The sequence below is a fragment of the Megascapheus bottae genome, chromosome 15 (genome assembly GCF_031878675.1).
Source record: "Megascapheus bottae isolate mThoBot1 chromosome 15, mThoBot2.hap1, whole genome shotgun sequence".
Classification (NCBI taxonomy): Eukaryota; Metazoa; Chordata; class Mammalia; order Rodentia; family Geomyidae; genus Megascapheus; species Megascapheus bottae.
In genome coordinates this window covers 43,407,933-43,424,543 of record NC_143523.1, presented here as the reverse complement: position 1 = coordinate 43,424,543, position 16,611 = coordinate 43,407,933, and the positions used below count along the sequence as shown (strand labels likewise).

Here is a 16,611-nt window from a genome sequence, read left to right as displayed (position 1 = left end):
TTCCATTCGTTTGGGAGCCTGTTTGTTGCAGTACTAGTTTAGTGTGTGTGTGTGTGTGTGTATGTGTGTGCCAGCCCTTAAACTTAGGGCCTGGGCACTGTTCCTGAGCTTTCTCAAGGCTAGTGCTCTATCACTTGAACCACAACGCTACTTCTGGCTTTTTCTGTGTATGTGGTAATGAGGAATCAAACCCAGGCCTCCATGCATGTTAGGGAAGCATTATACTGCTAGGCCACACTCCCCGGCCTACAGTACAAGTCCTAGTCTTTTTGTCTTTTCTGCCAGTCCTGGAGCTTGAGCTCAGGGCCTACGAGTGTCCTTGGGCTCCTTGGGCTCCTTGGGCTTTCTCAAGGCTGGAGCTCTACCACTTGAGCCACAGCACCGCTTCTGGCTTCGTGCTAGACAAGCACACTACCACTAGGCCAAAGTCCCGGCCCCTAGTACTAGCCTTAATCTTATTTTCCCGTATGAATTTTAGAGTATCGAACACACACACAGCTAGTCTTAAATCTTGTTTTTCCCCCACATCAATTTCAGACACACACGCGCGCACACCCCCTCCAGCCCGGCAGTGCCACGTATCGCGTGGCCGGGAGAAAGCGGACTAGGTCCAAGCACCGCCCCCCCAAGCGCCTACGTCACTCCTTCAACCCGCCCCCACAGCCTGAGTGGCTGGTAGGGCGGTACCTAGGGCGAGCAGCAGGACGCTACGAAGGGGCGGGGACCAGCACGCGCCCGGAAGTGTCCGGGGAGGTGTGGTGACGTACATCCGGCGAGTTGCTGGCGGTCCCGGGAGCTGCCAGTCCGTGAGCTGTGAGGGAGGGTCGCCGCCGTCCGCCGCCACCAGAGGAGACCCTCAGGCCGTGAGTCTGGGGGCCTTGGCGGAGGAAGCAACCGGGGTCCGAGGGTCTGGGTGGGCAGCGGAGAGGATCGGGGCGGAGGCTAGCCCGGCGGGACGGGTGTGTGTGGGGGGGGAAAGTGACACGCAGGCGGCTTTGTGGGCCCCGGGGCTGGTGCTGGGCGGAGACGGGCCGCCGGGCAGGGGCTGCTCCACCTACCGCCGGCCTCGCGGGGTACGGGCTCCGCTTGCATCTTTCTTGGGGATCCTACGGGAGCTGGGCCGGTAACCGACCTGGCTCGGGTTCACCAAACGGCTTTGCGTTGTCCTCGGTGAGGCCGGTGGTGGGATTCCCTGGCGATTCCCCCTTGTTTCGTAGACCCTGGGAGGTATGGAGGCCCGGCGAGGCCCCGGGCTCGGTCAGCCGGGGAGAGCGCCCCAACCAGGTCTGCAGGCTCCTGGTTCAGGGCTCCTCCCCACGTAAGCCTGCGCTTCCGATAGCCTGTTTCGACCCTGGCTTTTCTTCTCCCCCTCCTTCTCGGATGTGTACGGAAACGTTTACTCTTGGGCGTTTGGCATAGATTAGTGTGTTTATGATTTATTGGTGGTGAGGATCGCATCAGATTGCCTCTTACGCCCTTGATTATCTTTTTTTTTTTTTTTACTGGAAGAGGAATCCATCTGTTTAGGTTGCTACCTGTGGTTTGCAAAGAATTACCCTTACTTTGCCCTTAAGCTGTTGACCTTTGACATTTATTTCCCCCAAGCCAAGCAGGGTTTCTTAGCTAAAGGCCAGCTGCCTTCTGTCCTAGACCTGTCTGGAATGGTGTTCCCAAGTTGCTCTGAGTATGTGTAAGAAGTAACGTGTAAATTTTTTCGTTAATGGTTATTTTGATGCTTACCCTGTATGTTTGTTTAAACCAGTCAATCCTGAAACTCGTAAGCTTTTGTTTTAGGTACAGCAGTGTTTTTGTTGGTCTTCTGAGCCCTCAAATTTTATAGTACTATCATGGCATAGAGTGGATCAAGAAAAGAAATTAAGATGCCAGTTATTAGAACACCATTCAAAAGATGTGTGTTATAAAGATTTGGGAGATTATCTGTGGAGTTGATATGTAATAAGAAGTAAATTTCCTTTTTTAAAACCAATTTTGTAATTTTAGTAACAGGAAGGGCTTTGAGGATGGGGTTAAGAGAGTTTAAATCCTAGAATTGTTACTTTTTTAGCTGTTGGTCAAGCTAGCTAGCCTGGGAGTGTCCTCATCTTCCTCTTGGTAAATGAGGCCAGTGGACCCTGCTTGGTAAAGTTGCTTTAAGAATGGATTGAGATGTATGTGCAGGTACTATACAAATTCTGTGACCACCAATGAGTTGTTTTGATATGTTGAATCTCAAAGATGGAATAGGCATCAAGGCCTGAGGAAACTGAAGAGAAAACATTATTCTTTTATTTATCTATAGAAATGGGAATAGAGATACAGGACCTTTGTAAGTATATTTAAGATTCTAGACTTCTTTTCCTGTTTTTCTATTTTTTTTTCCAGTTGTTCTTAGTCTTGGGTTTGAATTCAGGACCTCATACTTGCTAGGCAGTTGCTGTACTACTTGACCTACACCTGGCCCCAGCTAATTGGATTTTTTTTTTTTTTTTTGCCAGTCCTGGGCTTGAGCTCAGGGCCTGAACGCTGTCCTTGGACTTTCTCAAGGTTAGAGCTCTACCACTTGAGCCCCAGCACCACTTCTGGCTTTTTTTCTATGTATGTGGTTCTGAGGAATTGAACCCGAGTTTTCATGCATGCTAGGCAAGCTCTCTACCACTAGGCCAAACTCCCAGCCCCTAATTGGATTTTTTTTTAACAGTGCTACATTTCCAGACAAAACTGTTACTTAACATGCTAATTGCACAAACTGTGCTTTTTTGGGGTGGGGGGCAAAATATTTGACAAAGTTATTGAAAAGGGCAAAACAAAACTTTATTTAGTATCTTTTCTTGAAAGCTTTTCCTTCAATCTGTATCACCACACTCAAACTCCCACTTTATTTGTTCCCTCTATGATAAGAGCTGAGGAAAGTAAGCAATAAGTACATCCAGAGATTCACAGGCCATGCTACAGACCTGATAGAAACCCAGTAATTGCATAAAAAGTCATAATGTTTACATTTTTCAGTCTCCTATTCAATCTGAATTTGTCTGTGTGTGTGTGTGTGTGTGTGTGTGTGTGTGTGTGTGTGTATGTGTATGTGTATGTGTATGTATGTATGTATTTGTGTGTTTACACCAGTCCTTGAACTCAGAGCCTATGTACTGTCCCAGTGCTTTTTTGTTCAAGGCTAGTACTTTACCAGTTAAGCCACAGTTTCATTCTCCCTTTTTTTTTTTTGGTGGTGGTGGTGGTTAACTGGAGATAAGTCTCACAGATTTTCCTTCCCAGGCTGTCTTTGAACCCAGATCCTTAGATATCAGCTTCCTGAGTAGCTAGGATTATAAATGTTAGCCATTTGTACTGCCTCCAACCTGAATTCTTCTAAGAATATAGGTGGGGTTGGGCAAAGGGGCTTGTCCTGACTTGGAACGATGGCTTGAGTCTAGGAGTTCAGGCTAGCATGGCAACACAAGAGAAAGATAGCAGTTGGTCTACTTCAAGCCTGGTATTCAGATGCCCCTGCTGAGGGAGGGGAGTAAAGGTGATTTCTCCCCCTTCATCCCCACTCCCTACACTAAATCAGATACAGAGACAAAACATTCAATGTGACCAGGAAATGCACCTGAGAAACCTGAGAAGTCACTAATTTCTGTAGATTCTTCTTTCTTAATCTCACTCGACGCTGTTGCTCAATACTAGTTTGTATGGACCTGTTAGTTTTATACATTGCTTGTCTAGGCCTGTGAAATAGTAGGAAGGGTAGTGTTAATATCAATACTAAGTTGTACTTACTTAGGAACCTATTGCTTTATTATGACTGTGTGTGCTCCACTGGTATTGGGGCTTGAACTTAGAGCCTTGTACTCTTGTTTAGCTTTTTTGTCCAAGGCTGATACTTTACCACTTGAGGCATACCTCCACTCCCTGTTTTTTACAGGTTAGTTGAAGGTAAGAGTTTGTTTGATTTATTTGTCTGGTCTGGCTTCATGCTGTGATCCTGGAATCTCAGCCTCTTGGATACCTAGGAATTCAGGCATTGAGCCACCTGCTCCTGGGACTTTTTTTTTTTTTAAAGAACTATACAATGGTAGCTTAATAGAATTTTCATTCAAACTAATATACTTTTTGTTTTCATTTCCTATCTATTGCATCTTTATGGCCTTTTGATCTAGATTATTGATAAGAATGATTTCTTAGAAGTGTTGCTGGTAGACAGACAGCAGCGGTATATCTAGAGAGTATGAATGAGCAGTTTCCTGGAGGAATCAGTCACACAGTAAAAGAAGAAAGTATATGGTCTGGGAAGGTGGCTTTGTGATAGGGTGATTGCTTAGCATGCATGAAACCCTGGGTTTGATTCAAACTCTACTGTGTACACAGAAAAAGCAGGAAGTGTCACTGTGGCTCCAGTGGTAGAGCACTAGCCTTGAGCAAAAGAAGCTTAAGGACACTGTTCAACCTCAGCGTTCAAGCCCCAGGACAGGCAAAAACAAAAACAAAAAAAAGAGGAGGAAAAAGAAGAAAGTATATCTGTTAACTTTTAGTTCTCTTAGTATCGCTTTGAAAGTTAGGAAATAAGGAATTAATGCAAACATCAGATCCTAGAAGCTTCTTCTAGGGCACAGAATCCTTGCCTTAAGGGGGAAAACTAGTTTGTCTTTGCTTTGGCTGGCCAGAAAAGAAGAGTCTATGGACATGCATAACATGCATATAGGAATATAGAAATGTGGTGGCATTCTGAAAGCTAATGTTTGGTACTTTCATATTTTGTACAGGTAATAAACATTAATAATGTCTTTCATCTTTGAGTGGATCTACAATGGCTTCAGCAGTGTGCTCCAGTTCTTAGGTAAAGCTATTTCCTTGACTCCTGTTGTAGTTTCAGTTTTGTACATTTCCTCCAACAATTTAAATGTGAGCAGCTTTTGGTATTGGAAAAAGACAATTTACATTTCAAAACTATTTTCTCTTTTAGGACTCTACAAGAAATCTGGGAAGCTTGTATTCTTAGGCTTGGACAATGCAGGCAAAACTACTCTTCTTCACATGCTTAAAGATGACAGATTGGGCCAACATGTTCCAACACTACATCCAAGTAGGTTTCAGAACACCAGGTGACCTTTTAATTTTTGAAGGTCAATGTGAAACTTGGTGAGTGAGTAGAGTGTTAACTGAGATCCCAGAAGCCAGGTCCTTTTGAAGTTACCTATAAGAAGCACTCAGGTCACTTACTGTAAACCTTTGGAGCTTTGTCACTATCCCTTCACACTGCTTCTGTAATGGGATACATACTTGCTTCTACAAAGTAAAAATAAATCATGGAGGGGAAAGATATTTTGGAACCAGTTTGGAATAGGTTAAGAGTGTGTTTTTATTCCTGTATTTTTATCTTTACCAAGAAAAAGCTTTATTTTTTACATTAGTATTAATGTATAGTAATGTTAGTTGGGCCTTTGGTTGGAAAAGTTTATTTCTTTCCTCTTCACAATTTTTCAGCATCAGAAGAACTGACAATTGCTGGAATGACATTTACAACTTTTGATCTTGGTGGGCATGAGCAAGGTAAGAGCCCAGTGGGTATTTAGTATGGACTTGTACTTCATTTGTGTTCTCTCTCCCCCAAGCAGCATGCCATTTTATCTTATAAATGATTTGCATTTAGAGTTCCCCCATGGATATGGGCATGCTTTCTTTTTCACCTCATTGCAAGGACTAGAAGAAAAAAGTGGCTTAGAAATTAGGGCTAGCGGCATGGCTCAGCAGTACAGTGTCTGCTTAGCAAATTCAAGTTTCTTTTTTTGTTTTCTTTTTTTTTGCCAGTCTTGGGGCCTGAACTAACTCAGGGCCTGAGCATTGTCCTTGGGCTTTCCTCAAGGTTAGTGCTCTACCATTTGAGTCATGGCACCATTTCTTGCTTTTTCTATGTATGTGGTACTGAGGAATTGAACCTGGGTCTTTGTGTGTGTATGTGAGGCAAGCATTCTACCACTAGGCCCAACTTCCAGCCCCTCATATTTCTTAGTTCAAGCTCTAATACTACCCAGATAAAGGAAATTATAGTACTATATATAATAAGGCATTATTTCCATTGACTACCTCTTGTCACAAAACGTTTCATGCCTATAACCCCAAATGAGGCTAAGAGTTCTAAGTGAGTTTGAGCTACATAGGGAGACCCTGTCACAAATAAAAAATCCTAAAACATTTCTAAGAATTTGTGTTAAATGTGAGAGGGTGAGTAACTTGCCTTAGGACATCAGTCATCTGTTAGACACCTCCCGCAAGGTGAGCTGTAGTGTGTTAGCATACCCACACATTAGTTGGTTAGGAGCTAACTTGAGACTAAAGATCTTGGGGGCAAGTAACTTGAATTTTTTTTTTTTTAACTGATACAAACAAAAGTGACTGTTAGGATGACAGGGTGTAATACGCTAGAAAATGGTGGACATTTTGGTAAACTGAAGAGCTCATACTTCATCTAAAGGGGCAGCCACTGTTCACTTTTTGCTGATTGTTGGCATTTGGGTAGGTAGGCATGAGGTTGCCACTACATGTTGCTGTTTGGTTTTTGTTTTTTTGGTTTTTTTTTTGGTGGGTCATAGGCCTTGAACTCAGCCTGGGCGTTGTCCCTGAGCTCTTTAGTTCAAGTCTGCCACCCTAACCCTGGGCCAAGCCTTACTTCCTGTTTTCTAGAGGTTAATTGGAGATAAAAGAGTCTCAGGTCCTTTTGTGCCCGGGCTGGCTTTGAACCTTGATCCTCAGATCTTAGCCTCCTGAGTAGCTAGGATTATAGGCGTGAGCAGCCATGCTGGCTCATGTTGCTATTTTTTATGGAAGGCAGAAACTCTTGTCAAATTTACAGAAGTCAGGATTAGTCTATGGGTCATCAATTCATATCCTGTTGGCCAGGAGTTGAAAATTCATAGATAATCTCTAGTACTGAGACCAGCCAAAATTTTCCCATTTTGTAGGCATTTCAAAATGTGTTTTTGTTGATGCAGCTACAAACTTTGTCTTTTAGCACGTCGGGTTTGGAAAAATTATCTTCCAGCAATTAATGGGATTGTCTTTCTGGTGGACTGTGCAGATCATTCTCGCCTCATGGAATCCAAAATTGAGCTTAATGTACGTTTTTATTTTTTTCTTTTCTTGGCTTTTATTTTTTCTATGATATATAGCTCAATAGTGCCAATAGCATGTGCTCAGAGTTCTAGAAGAAAAGGAAAAAAATGTTTTAAAATTCATAACATTGTTTTTCACTGTTCTCAGGAGCTTCAGCTTGAACTTGAATAAATTCTATGATGGTTTCTTTCATAGGGTAATGATGTGGCTAAGACTACTTAGGACACAACAGTTTATGCTTGTTGCATAGTTAGTAGTGCTCCTGTGTTGGCATTGTGAATCTGCTTTCTTGGATTGTGCCTGTCTCTTTCTTACTTGCCAGACCATAACAGTCTATTTGCATGTATCCTTCAATATTATCAGGGATTCACTTCAGGATTTTCTCTCTCTCTTTCTCTTTTTTTTTTGCTTTTTGTGGGTCATGGGGCTTGAACTTAGCCTGGGTGTCATCCCTGAGCTCTTCAGTTGAACTGCCCTACCCTTGAGCCAAGCTCCACTTCTCTGATTTTTGGAGATTAATTGGAGATAAGTCTCTGGTCCTTTTGTGCCCGGGCTGGCTTTGAACCTTGATCCTCAGATCTCTGCCTCCTGAATAGCTAGGATTGTAGGTGTGAGCCACCAGGCCCAGCTTCAGGATTCTCTATTGTCAACTTATCAATCTTGGCTTGATGGTCCCTCCCCCTTTTTTTTGCTAGTCCTAGGGCTTGAACTCAGGGCCTGGGCACTGTCCTTGGACATTTTTTGCTAGCACTCTGCCACTTGGGCTTTTTCTGTATATGTGGTTCTGGGGAATCAAACCTAGGGCTTTGTGCATGCTAGGAGTGCACACTACCACTAGGCCACGCTCCTGCCCCCTCCTTTTTAAAAAAAAAAAAATGTTAATACCAGTGCTTGAACTCCCTTGTGCTATTGCTGTTGCTTGTCTCTCACTCAATCTTGTTCTGTGCCACTTGAGCTTTTTGTGGGCTAATAGTAGATGTGAGTCACTGCAGTCCGGGAGTTTGGCCTAGTGGTAGAGTGCTTGCCTAGCATGCACAAAGACCTGGGTTCAATTCCTTGGTGCCACATACATAGAAAAAGCCAGAAGTGGTCTGTGGCTCAAGTGGTAGAGCTCTAGCCTTAAGAAAGCCTAAGGACAGTGCTTAGGCCCTGAGTTCAAGCCCTAGGACTGGTGCCAAAAAAAAAAAAGAAGTCACTCCAATTTGTCTGCCTGGAGTGTTTTCAAACTGAGATCCTCATATCTCAGCCTCCTAAGTAGGTAGGATCATGGGGATGAGCCACTGACACCAAATGGTGTGCGTGTGTGCGTGTGTGTGTTTGCGCGTGTGCATGCCAATGCCAGTGCCAGTTTTGGGACTTGAATTTAGGACCTAGGTACCGTTCTTGAGCTTGCTTCCTTGCTCTACCACTTGAGCCACAGCACCACTTGCAGCTTTTTCTGTTGATAGGATACTGAGGAATTGAACCTAGGGCTTCATGCATGCTAGGCAAGCACTCTACCACTAAGCCACAATCTCAGCTCATGGCTTGTTTTCTATTATGATGATTTCTACTACATTCTTTCTACATTACCTCACATCACTTTTTCTTCAGTTTATAATTATTTTTCTACACTGGTTTCTGGTAGTTTGAACCTGACTCAGGTTATTTCCAAAATAATTTTCAAGTCTGTAGTATCGTGCCATTTCCTACAGGACAGCCTCTCTCCTTCTTCTTGACTCCTTTTACATCCTTGGTTTTCTTATTCTTTCTCTAGCTGATATTTCTGACTTTTCTGAGGGCACTTGCACTTGTTCGCCTGCTTAGTCCTTAACTGGGGGTATTCCCCATCATCTGTACATTCCCCCAGCTTAGCCATTCCATCATCTGCCACCCATGTCAGTGACTTTTAGTTGGATTTTCTCAACTAGACCTCTCCTGAACTTCCTTCTTATTAATGTTGTCTACTGGACAGCTGTTCCTGCTAATTCTGTTTTCCCAAACCACAGCTATTCATTTTCCTCTACTTCTTTTTTTAACACATTCAGAAACTTAAGGATCGTAGAGTCTTAACACCATTCTGCCATACACTGTAATGCAAGAAGGAACTCTCTTAGACTTGTCATATTAATAATTCACATTAGTTTTCTATCTCAGGATAAAGTCCACAGATCTTTTGTAAAGCACAAAAGTCTTCTATTTTCTTCCTTTTGATGCTTTTTCTCCTTCATCCTTTCTCTGTATTGGCTATCTTCAAATATGTTCCAAACATAGAGAAGTTATCCTTAGCCTTGCTTGGCTATGTATAAGCCATTCCTTGCCTGGCTTCCTTATTTTTTCTCCTTTAGCTATTAGACATTTTTGTTTGTTTTTAAACTGATGAGGTTGTTTGCTAGGCAGGTACTCTTAACATTTGACTCATGCTTGTCAGCCTTTTTTTTTCACTTTTTACCCTGTTTAGAATAGGGACTGGAAGGCTAGACTTTTTCTCATGTCTGGACTTAGGGTCTCTGTTAGGGTATAGTGCAGCTAACTTTTTCAGAATGTGGGATATGACACCATCTTGTTTACTCTCGCTGCAAGATGATGTACATGTTTTAATCCAGCCATGTTATTCTCTGTGTGCTTCTTCAGTTCTTACCGTGCTGCAGATCCCTTGCTTATGTTCTCCTTTCCACTTAGCCAGTTCCTATACTTCTTTTCTGTATCTTTGCTAAGACTTTCTTCAACCCAAATGTCCCATTCTCTTTCCCTGAATTTGTTTTAGTATTAGTAGTCTGTCCTAGTGCATTGTGACAGTCAAGTACATTTTGTTTTTAGCTTTGTTAGCATGAATATGAACGTAGAATTAGGATTTATCCCAGCCAAGACTAACCAGGCATGATCCTGCTTCGCTGCTTAGGTCAGAAGAGATTGGGTACCTTAAGGTAATATGGCCATAGATTGAATTAGGATTTTTAAAGAGGGCAGTTCTTTTCTGCTTTCTGTGTTTCTGTCAGTGTTTGGGGTTGTGCTTTGCCTATACTGGCACTGAATGACTGCTCAAAAGTTCCTATAGTATCCTCAAGCTCTGTAGCCAGAGCCTTTGTTCTTCCAAGTCTTTGTTCAGTGCTTGTTGTGAGGATGGTTTGTGCTTGAGCAAATCAGTTCTGAATCAAGGTTGGGACAGTCTGCCTTGGGAATAGACAACCTTTTGAGACGGGATTTTACTTAATGACAAAACACACTTCATCGGATTTTTACTTTGCATATTATATGATGCCATGTAAGACCAGGAAAAGTCAAATTTTTCATTAATCTGGTGGGCTTTTATGGCTTTTTCATTTAACCTTTTTTTCTTTTTTAATCCTTCCTTTAGGCTTTAATGACTGATGAAACAATATCCAACGTGCCAATCCTTATCTTGGGAAACAAAATTGACAGGTCAGATGCTATCAGTGAAGAAAAGCTCCGTGAAATATTTGGGCTTTATGGACAGACCACAGGAAAGGTAAGGGGAAAATGTTTGGGAGTCCTAAGAAGGATATCTAAATGTTTTAATCATGGATGTTTTGCTATCTAGATTCTACTTTCCTTTCAAAAGTATAGAATTGGTTTAGGATTTATCTTAGTATGGGTATTTTGTAAGCTCACTGAAGGCAGAGAAATCGTTTTGGACAGTGCTGGTGATTGAATGCAATGTCTCACACGTCAGGCTACTGAACAACTTCCTATCTCTTCAATTATTTTCTTGATTTTTATTTATTTATTTTTTTTGTATGATTGAGTGAACTCAGGGCCTGCCTTGTGCTTGCTAGGCAGGTATTCTACTACCTGAGCCATGCCTCCAACCCCATACTGCACTGGTTATTTATTTATTTTTGGTGTTAATCCTGGGGCTTGAACTTAGGGTCTAGGCACTGTCCTTGGGGGTTTTTTTGTTTGTTTTTTGTTTTTTTCTCAAGGCTAGCGCTCCTACCACTAGAGCCATGGTAACACCTCTGGCTTTTTTCTGTGTCTATGGTACCAAGGAATTGAACCCAGGGCTTCCTGCATGATAGGCAAGCACTCTACTACTAGGCCATGCTCCTGGCCCCTGCCTTGGTTATTTTTTTTTTTTTTTGCCAGTCCTGGGCTTGAGCTCAGGGCCTGAGTACTGTCCTTGGACTTTCTCAAGGCTAGAGCTCTACCACTTGAGCCTCAGCACCACTTCTGGCTTTTTTCTATGTATGTGGTACCGAGGAATCGAACCCGGGTCTTCATGCATGCTAGGCAAGCACTTTAACCAGTAGGCCAAACTCCCAGCCCCCAATGCCTTGGTTATTTTTGAGATAGGGTTTCACTTTACGGTAGGGCAGGCCTTGGCTTTACTTCTCCATAGCACTGAGGATGTTAGGTGCTATCTCAGCCATGGTTGACTTGGAGTCTCACAAACTTCTTTTTGTCCAGGCTAGCCTTTTAAACCACAGCCTCCCATCTTTGTCTCCCAAGTAATAAATCTGATTCTTTTGGTATATGAATAATTTAGTAGAAAAGGCAGTCTTGATTTTTTAAAGAATTTTCTGATTATTTTACAAATTGATTCTGAGAAAAAAGCCCTTTCTTGTTCTTGAAAGTCTTTTGTGTCTTAGAAATCCATTTTTGTGACTAGAGATTTTAGATTATAAGCTAGTATTACATCACTTTCAAGATATTAAAATCAAAGTATTTGATTATTCTTGGTGTATTTTTGTCTGTGTGGGACTTGAACTCAGGCCTGGGTACTGTCTCTCAGCCTCTTTGTGCTCGACTAGAGCACTACTACTAGAGCCATAGCACCACTTCCAGCTTTTTCTGCATAGTTTATTGGAGATAAGAGTCTCACAGACTTTTCTGCCCAGACTGGCCTCAATCCTCAGATCTCAGCCTCCTGAGTAGCTAGGTTTACAGTTGTGAGCCACCAGTGCCTGGCTACTTTTCTTTATTAAAAACCAACTTTCTTTTTTTGTGATCTGTGATAACTTCCTTTTTTACATGGTTCTTTAGTCTTGTTATTGTTACGTTTCTTCCTAGAAATGCATACTTTCAGTTACAAGTTGTTCAGGAGCTGTTAATTACCTCAGTGAAATTTTGTCAATGTTCCTTCTGCATATCATCTAAACAGACCTCTAGCTGTGTTCTAACGGCTTTTTCTTATTTTGCTGCCATAACTTTGCAGTGAATGTCCAAATGTTCAAAGCAAATGTTTTTCAAGAGATAGAGAATAGGAATAGAACTGTGTTGCTTATTCTGTCCTGAAAACAAGAGGCGTGTTTCTGTAGTTATCTACTTTGATTTTCACTTAAGGAACACAGGAAGTGATTATAGTGATCACTCTTTCACTTTTCTCTGTGGAGATGCTAACAAGCCTGCTTTGTTTCTGCTTCCTCTAGGGAAATGTGACTCTCAAGGAGCTGAACGCACGCCCCATGGAAGTGTTCATGTGCAGTGTGCTCAAGAGGCAAGGCTACGGCGAGGGCTTCCGCTGGCTTTCCCAGTACATTGACTGATATTTGGACAGTGAAAATAAAAAGAGTTTTACTTCTCTGGACTGATCCTATTCACAGCTTCCTCATGAACTTTTCTAATAGAGCAAGGAAAGCTCTCCAACCATGTATGGCGTTGAGAAGCCAAGAGTTTCTGTCAACTCTCATCACCCAGTGGTGACATGTGCTCTTCTCCACACTATTGGGAGGTAACGCCGCCCCCTCCCCCCATGCTTGGTCAGGTCAGTATCCCGGGACTCGGAAGCTGGCAGGATTTGCTGGGTAAAACTGTGTGCCATCATAGGACACCTGAAAAGAAAAACACGTCTCACCACTGTGGTTGATTTCAAAAGAAAGTGATTCTATTTTTTAAAAAAAGAAAGTGTTGTTAATGTGATTGGTATCCCTCCTAACTGTTCAAAATTTACTTGGTCCAGAGTTTTCTATTCCTTTCTTTTTTTAAACTAGTGAATGGCATTTAGATACTTGGTAAAATTATGAACACATGCACGTTGGAGGCCAGAGCTAAATAGGCTGGGGCAGAGATAGTAGGTTGGTAGAGAAGCTCCCCTGCCCCTGCCTAGTTAGCGTTGGCATCAGCTTGTGTACAGAGAACTAGGGAAGGGGCAGAACCCTGCACTTGTGGCAGGTTCCACTGTGGTAAGCTGGGACGATCCCTTGTCATGGAGTGAGTAGTAGATTGTTCACTGTGGAGAAATGAATTATAGGGTCATTTATTGGTATTCTTTTCTTATAAAGTTGCAAGCTTCAGCTAGTCTTTGCTTTCACACTGTTGTGACATTTTCATTTCTCTTCATTGCACTTTTTTCATTTCTAGTTATAACAAGTAAAAAGAGTTGAGAACATTTCTCCTGTATAAGTGTATCACTTATCTTGTACAAATTATAGCGGGAATGTTCTGGATAGGGGAGCACAGCTTTTAAGGGCTCATTTCTGAGTTGAGAACTTCAGTCATCTGATATTGTAGCCCTTGTGTGAACCTAGGAAAGACTTTCTCATTGAGTTTTAAAGTTTCCACTTGGTTTCTCTAGAGTTCTTTTCTCTTTACCGATTTACCTATTTTGTTGGTGTTTTAAAGTAGTGGTTGACATCTGTGGCTTAAAAACAATTTTTTTTTTTTGGTATGAAATTGCCTTTCTCCATTGCAGAAATCAGCTGGGACTTGTAGAGCCTCTGGAGGCGCCTCCCTGATGTCAGGAGCACCCAGTGTGAGAGAGCGGCCCCATGTGCGTCACAAGCATTTTTATAGCATTCCATTTTCTCAGTGACACGTGAAATTGGATTTTTGTGATCCTAATTTATATTCTACTTGTAGTAAAAGATGAAAAATTAGGAAATGGTGTTAGCATGGGAGAATATTTTTTCTCATTTTCCCCTACTTAATACAAGATTAGAGGTAGATTTTTTTAAAGTTGGAAATTATGATGCTTCTTTGCTAGGATTAAATTCAACTCAGTGGATTCCTCCCCCCAGTGATAGGGTAGGGAAGAGGAAGCCATACTCCAAGGTGAGAGAGAGTCATGGTTCAGTTGGTGTCCTTGTTCTTACTCTAGTGCACTGATGTGTTAAGAAAGCATCTGCTCCACGGCCAGGGACTCAAGGCGGAGGCTCAATGAGGTAGGTCTGGGAAATGCATGTACTTACTGTGTTTACAGTAGGCATAGCTGGATTAAGACAGAATTGTCAGGTTGGAAAGGGTTTATTAAAGCCTTAAGTGAACAAATCTGTCAGTGAATGAACTAGTTGCAACTTGCACACTTTTTATTTCCTTTGGCTCAAGGTTGTCCTTATGTCTCGATCCAGAGACATGAGAAGTATGATGGCTTCAGTGTTGGTTTTTTTTCTCCCTTTCTCCCTGATCATCCCTTTGTAGTAAACTAGAAAACTGGGCTCTACATAAGGCAGCTCTTTGTGAAAGTGGTTTATTTTAGCCACTGGAGAAAGAGGTTGTTGAGAAGCCGAGTGGCAGCAGTGTGTTTCTTGCCCACAGACCCTCTTCATAAAGAAGCTGCTATGAGGAGCTTGACTCCACAGAGGGTCCGAGTCTTTTACAGGAACTCTCATTGAGATTCTTCATTGTGTTTATCAGAGTGTGCGTATGTCCTGTTTCAGCAAAAGTAAAACAGTCATTTACAAAAGAAAGTCAATCTGTATCCTAAACAGTTTAATAAAAAGCTATTACAAAAACTTGGTATTTTTTTGTTGTTTGAAAAATAATTTGATCTGGGTTTGAGCATATAATGTCATCTGTTTGGGGAAGGTAAAATAGGTTATTTCTACTTAAAGAAACATTTCAAGTGGATCTGAGAGACTTGAATTTACAATTGAATTTTGCTACAAGGAGAGGGAAAAGGTTGGTAGTAAACTTAACACCATTTGAGGATGTCAGCATGCTGTGAGTCCTGGGCGATTGGTCATCTCCAGCAGAATGCTGATGGCAGATGCTTGGAAAGAATCTCTAATTGACATTCTAGCAAGAACAGAGTCCAGTTTAATTACTTCCCTCATCATTTTCCATATTGGAGAGATTCCATTAGAATGCCACAGGTGTGGCAAACAGGGAAAGATTGCTTGGATGCTAGTATTTAGTGGATGCTGGTACTAGAAACTGCTTTTAGAAAAAAAATCAAATGAGCTTCCAAAATTATAGTACTGGGACAAATAGAATGTAAGCAAAATAATAGGTTCTTAATACTAAAAATTCTATTATTGGAGGTGTCCAGTTATCCTTTCTTACTATGAGGATGTTTTCCTTTTGATGCATACTAGAATTGAGAATCAAAGGCTGAGCCAGTGAGCCCAGCCCAACTCACTCATCTTGGCTTCTGTGGCTGTGACTTGGGATTTCTCTGCAGTGTGGCCTGCCATAAACACAGAAAAACTTGACGTATAACAGTTTTTGCTAGAGGCTTGAACGTCATTAAGGGAGAATCACTGAGCCCTAGAGAGAAAGGAAAGTCTTAATTGCCAGGAAGTTGGGGTAAGAGATTTTGCTGTGATCCATCTTTTGAGTCATAAAAGTAAAAGGTGATCATGCCTGCTGTGGGTAGTTAGTTAACTTTAGTCCTGTGGCATGTATAGGCGTTAACAAGTAGATTGTCCTACCAGGGGCTTTGGAGGCACTGGGGATACACCAGGTAGCTTTAATTTTATTTGAATTCATGCAAGTGGGCACTGGTGGCTCATGCCTATAATCCTAGCTTCTTAGGAGGCTGAGATCTGAGGATCTGCCAACCTTGGGCTAAAAATTAGTTCATGGGACTTTTTTTTTTTGCCAGTCCTGGGGCCTGAACTCAGGGCCTGACCACTGTCCTTGGGCTTTCTCAAGCCCAGAGCACTACCACTTGAGTCAAAGCACCACTTCTAGTTTTTTTGTTTGTTTTTCTGTTTGTAGTACTGAGGAATCAAACCTGGATCTTCATGCATGCTAGGCAAGCACTCTTACTACTAGGCCAGACTCCTAACCTTCTGGCTTTTTCTGTGTATGTTATACTGAAAAATTGAACCCCGGGCTTTGTGCAGGTCAGGTAAGCAAGCACTCTATCACTAGGCAACACTCTTGGCCTTCCATGACTTATCTCCATTTAACCAGTAAGAAGCTTGGAAGTAGAAGGGTGGCTTAAGTGGTAGAGGGCAAGCCTTGAGTAAAAGAAAATTAAGCTAGAGCTAGAAGCCCAGAGTTCAAACCAGAGTGGACACATTCACATACAAATTGTGTGATTTAAATAACAACTGAATAGTTTGTCATTGATGCTTCACATAGATACATACTAAGACAATTGATAAATTAGAATTTCATAAAATGTCTAGCTTGTGATGAGTACTTAGGGGCATTATGAAGTCCCTCCAAACAGGACTATTCATTCTCACCTGCCCTCAGATACTTCAGGTAACTAGTTTTTATGTAACCAAAAGCCTCAATTTGACAAATTACATGGGAACTATTTGCCCTAAATCAAACTGCCGTTTAAATTGACAATAATTAACAGTGAAGTCTGTATTAGAGAAGGCCAGCTATGGTTTG

At 42.0% G+C, this 16,611-nt stretch overlaps 1 protein-coding gene across 1 annotated transcript; it reads left to right on the top strand.

Moving 5' to 3' along the window:
* Nucleotides 1–751: 751 nt before the first annotated feature.
* Nucleotides 752–12,640, top strand: Sar1a (secretion associated Ras related GTPase 1A). Its single transcript, XM_090346476.1, has 7 exons — nt 752–863; nt 4,758–4,831; nt 4,958–5,077; nt 5,479–5,544; nt 7,004–7,107; nt 10,442–10,573; nt 12,474–12,640. Exons 2-7 carry the CDS (start codon nt 4,774–4,776, stop codon nt 12,588–12,590), a joined length of 597 nt encoding a protein of 198 aa, XP_090202602.1. The 5' UTR covers nt 752–863; nt 4,758–4,773; the 3' UTR covers nt 12,591–12,640.
* The last annotated feature ends 3,971 nt before the right edge of the window (nt 12,641–16,611 follow it).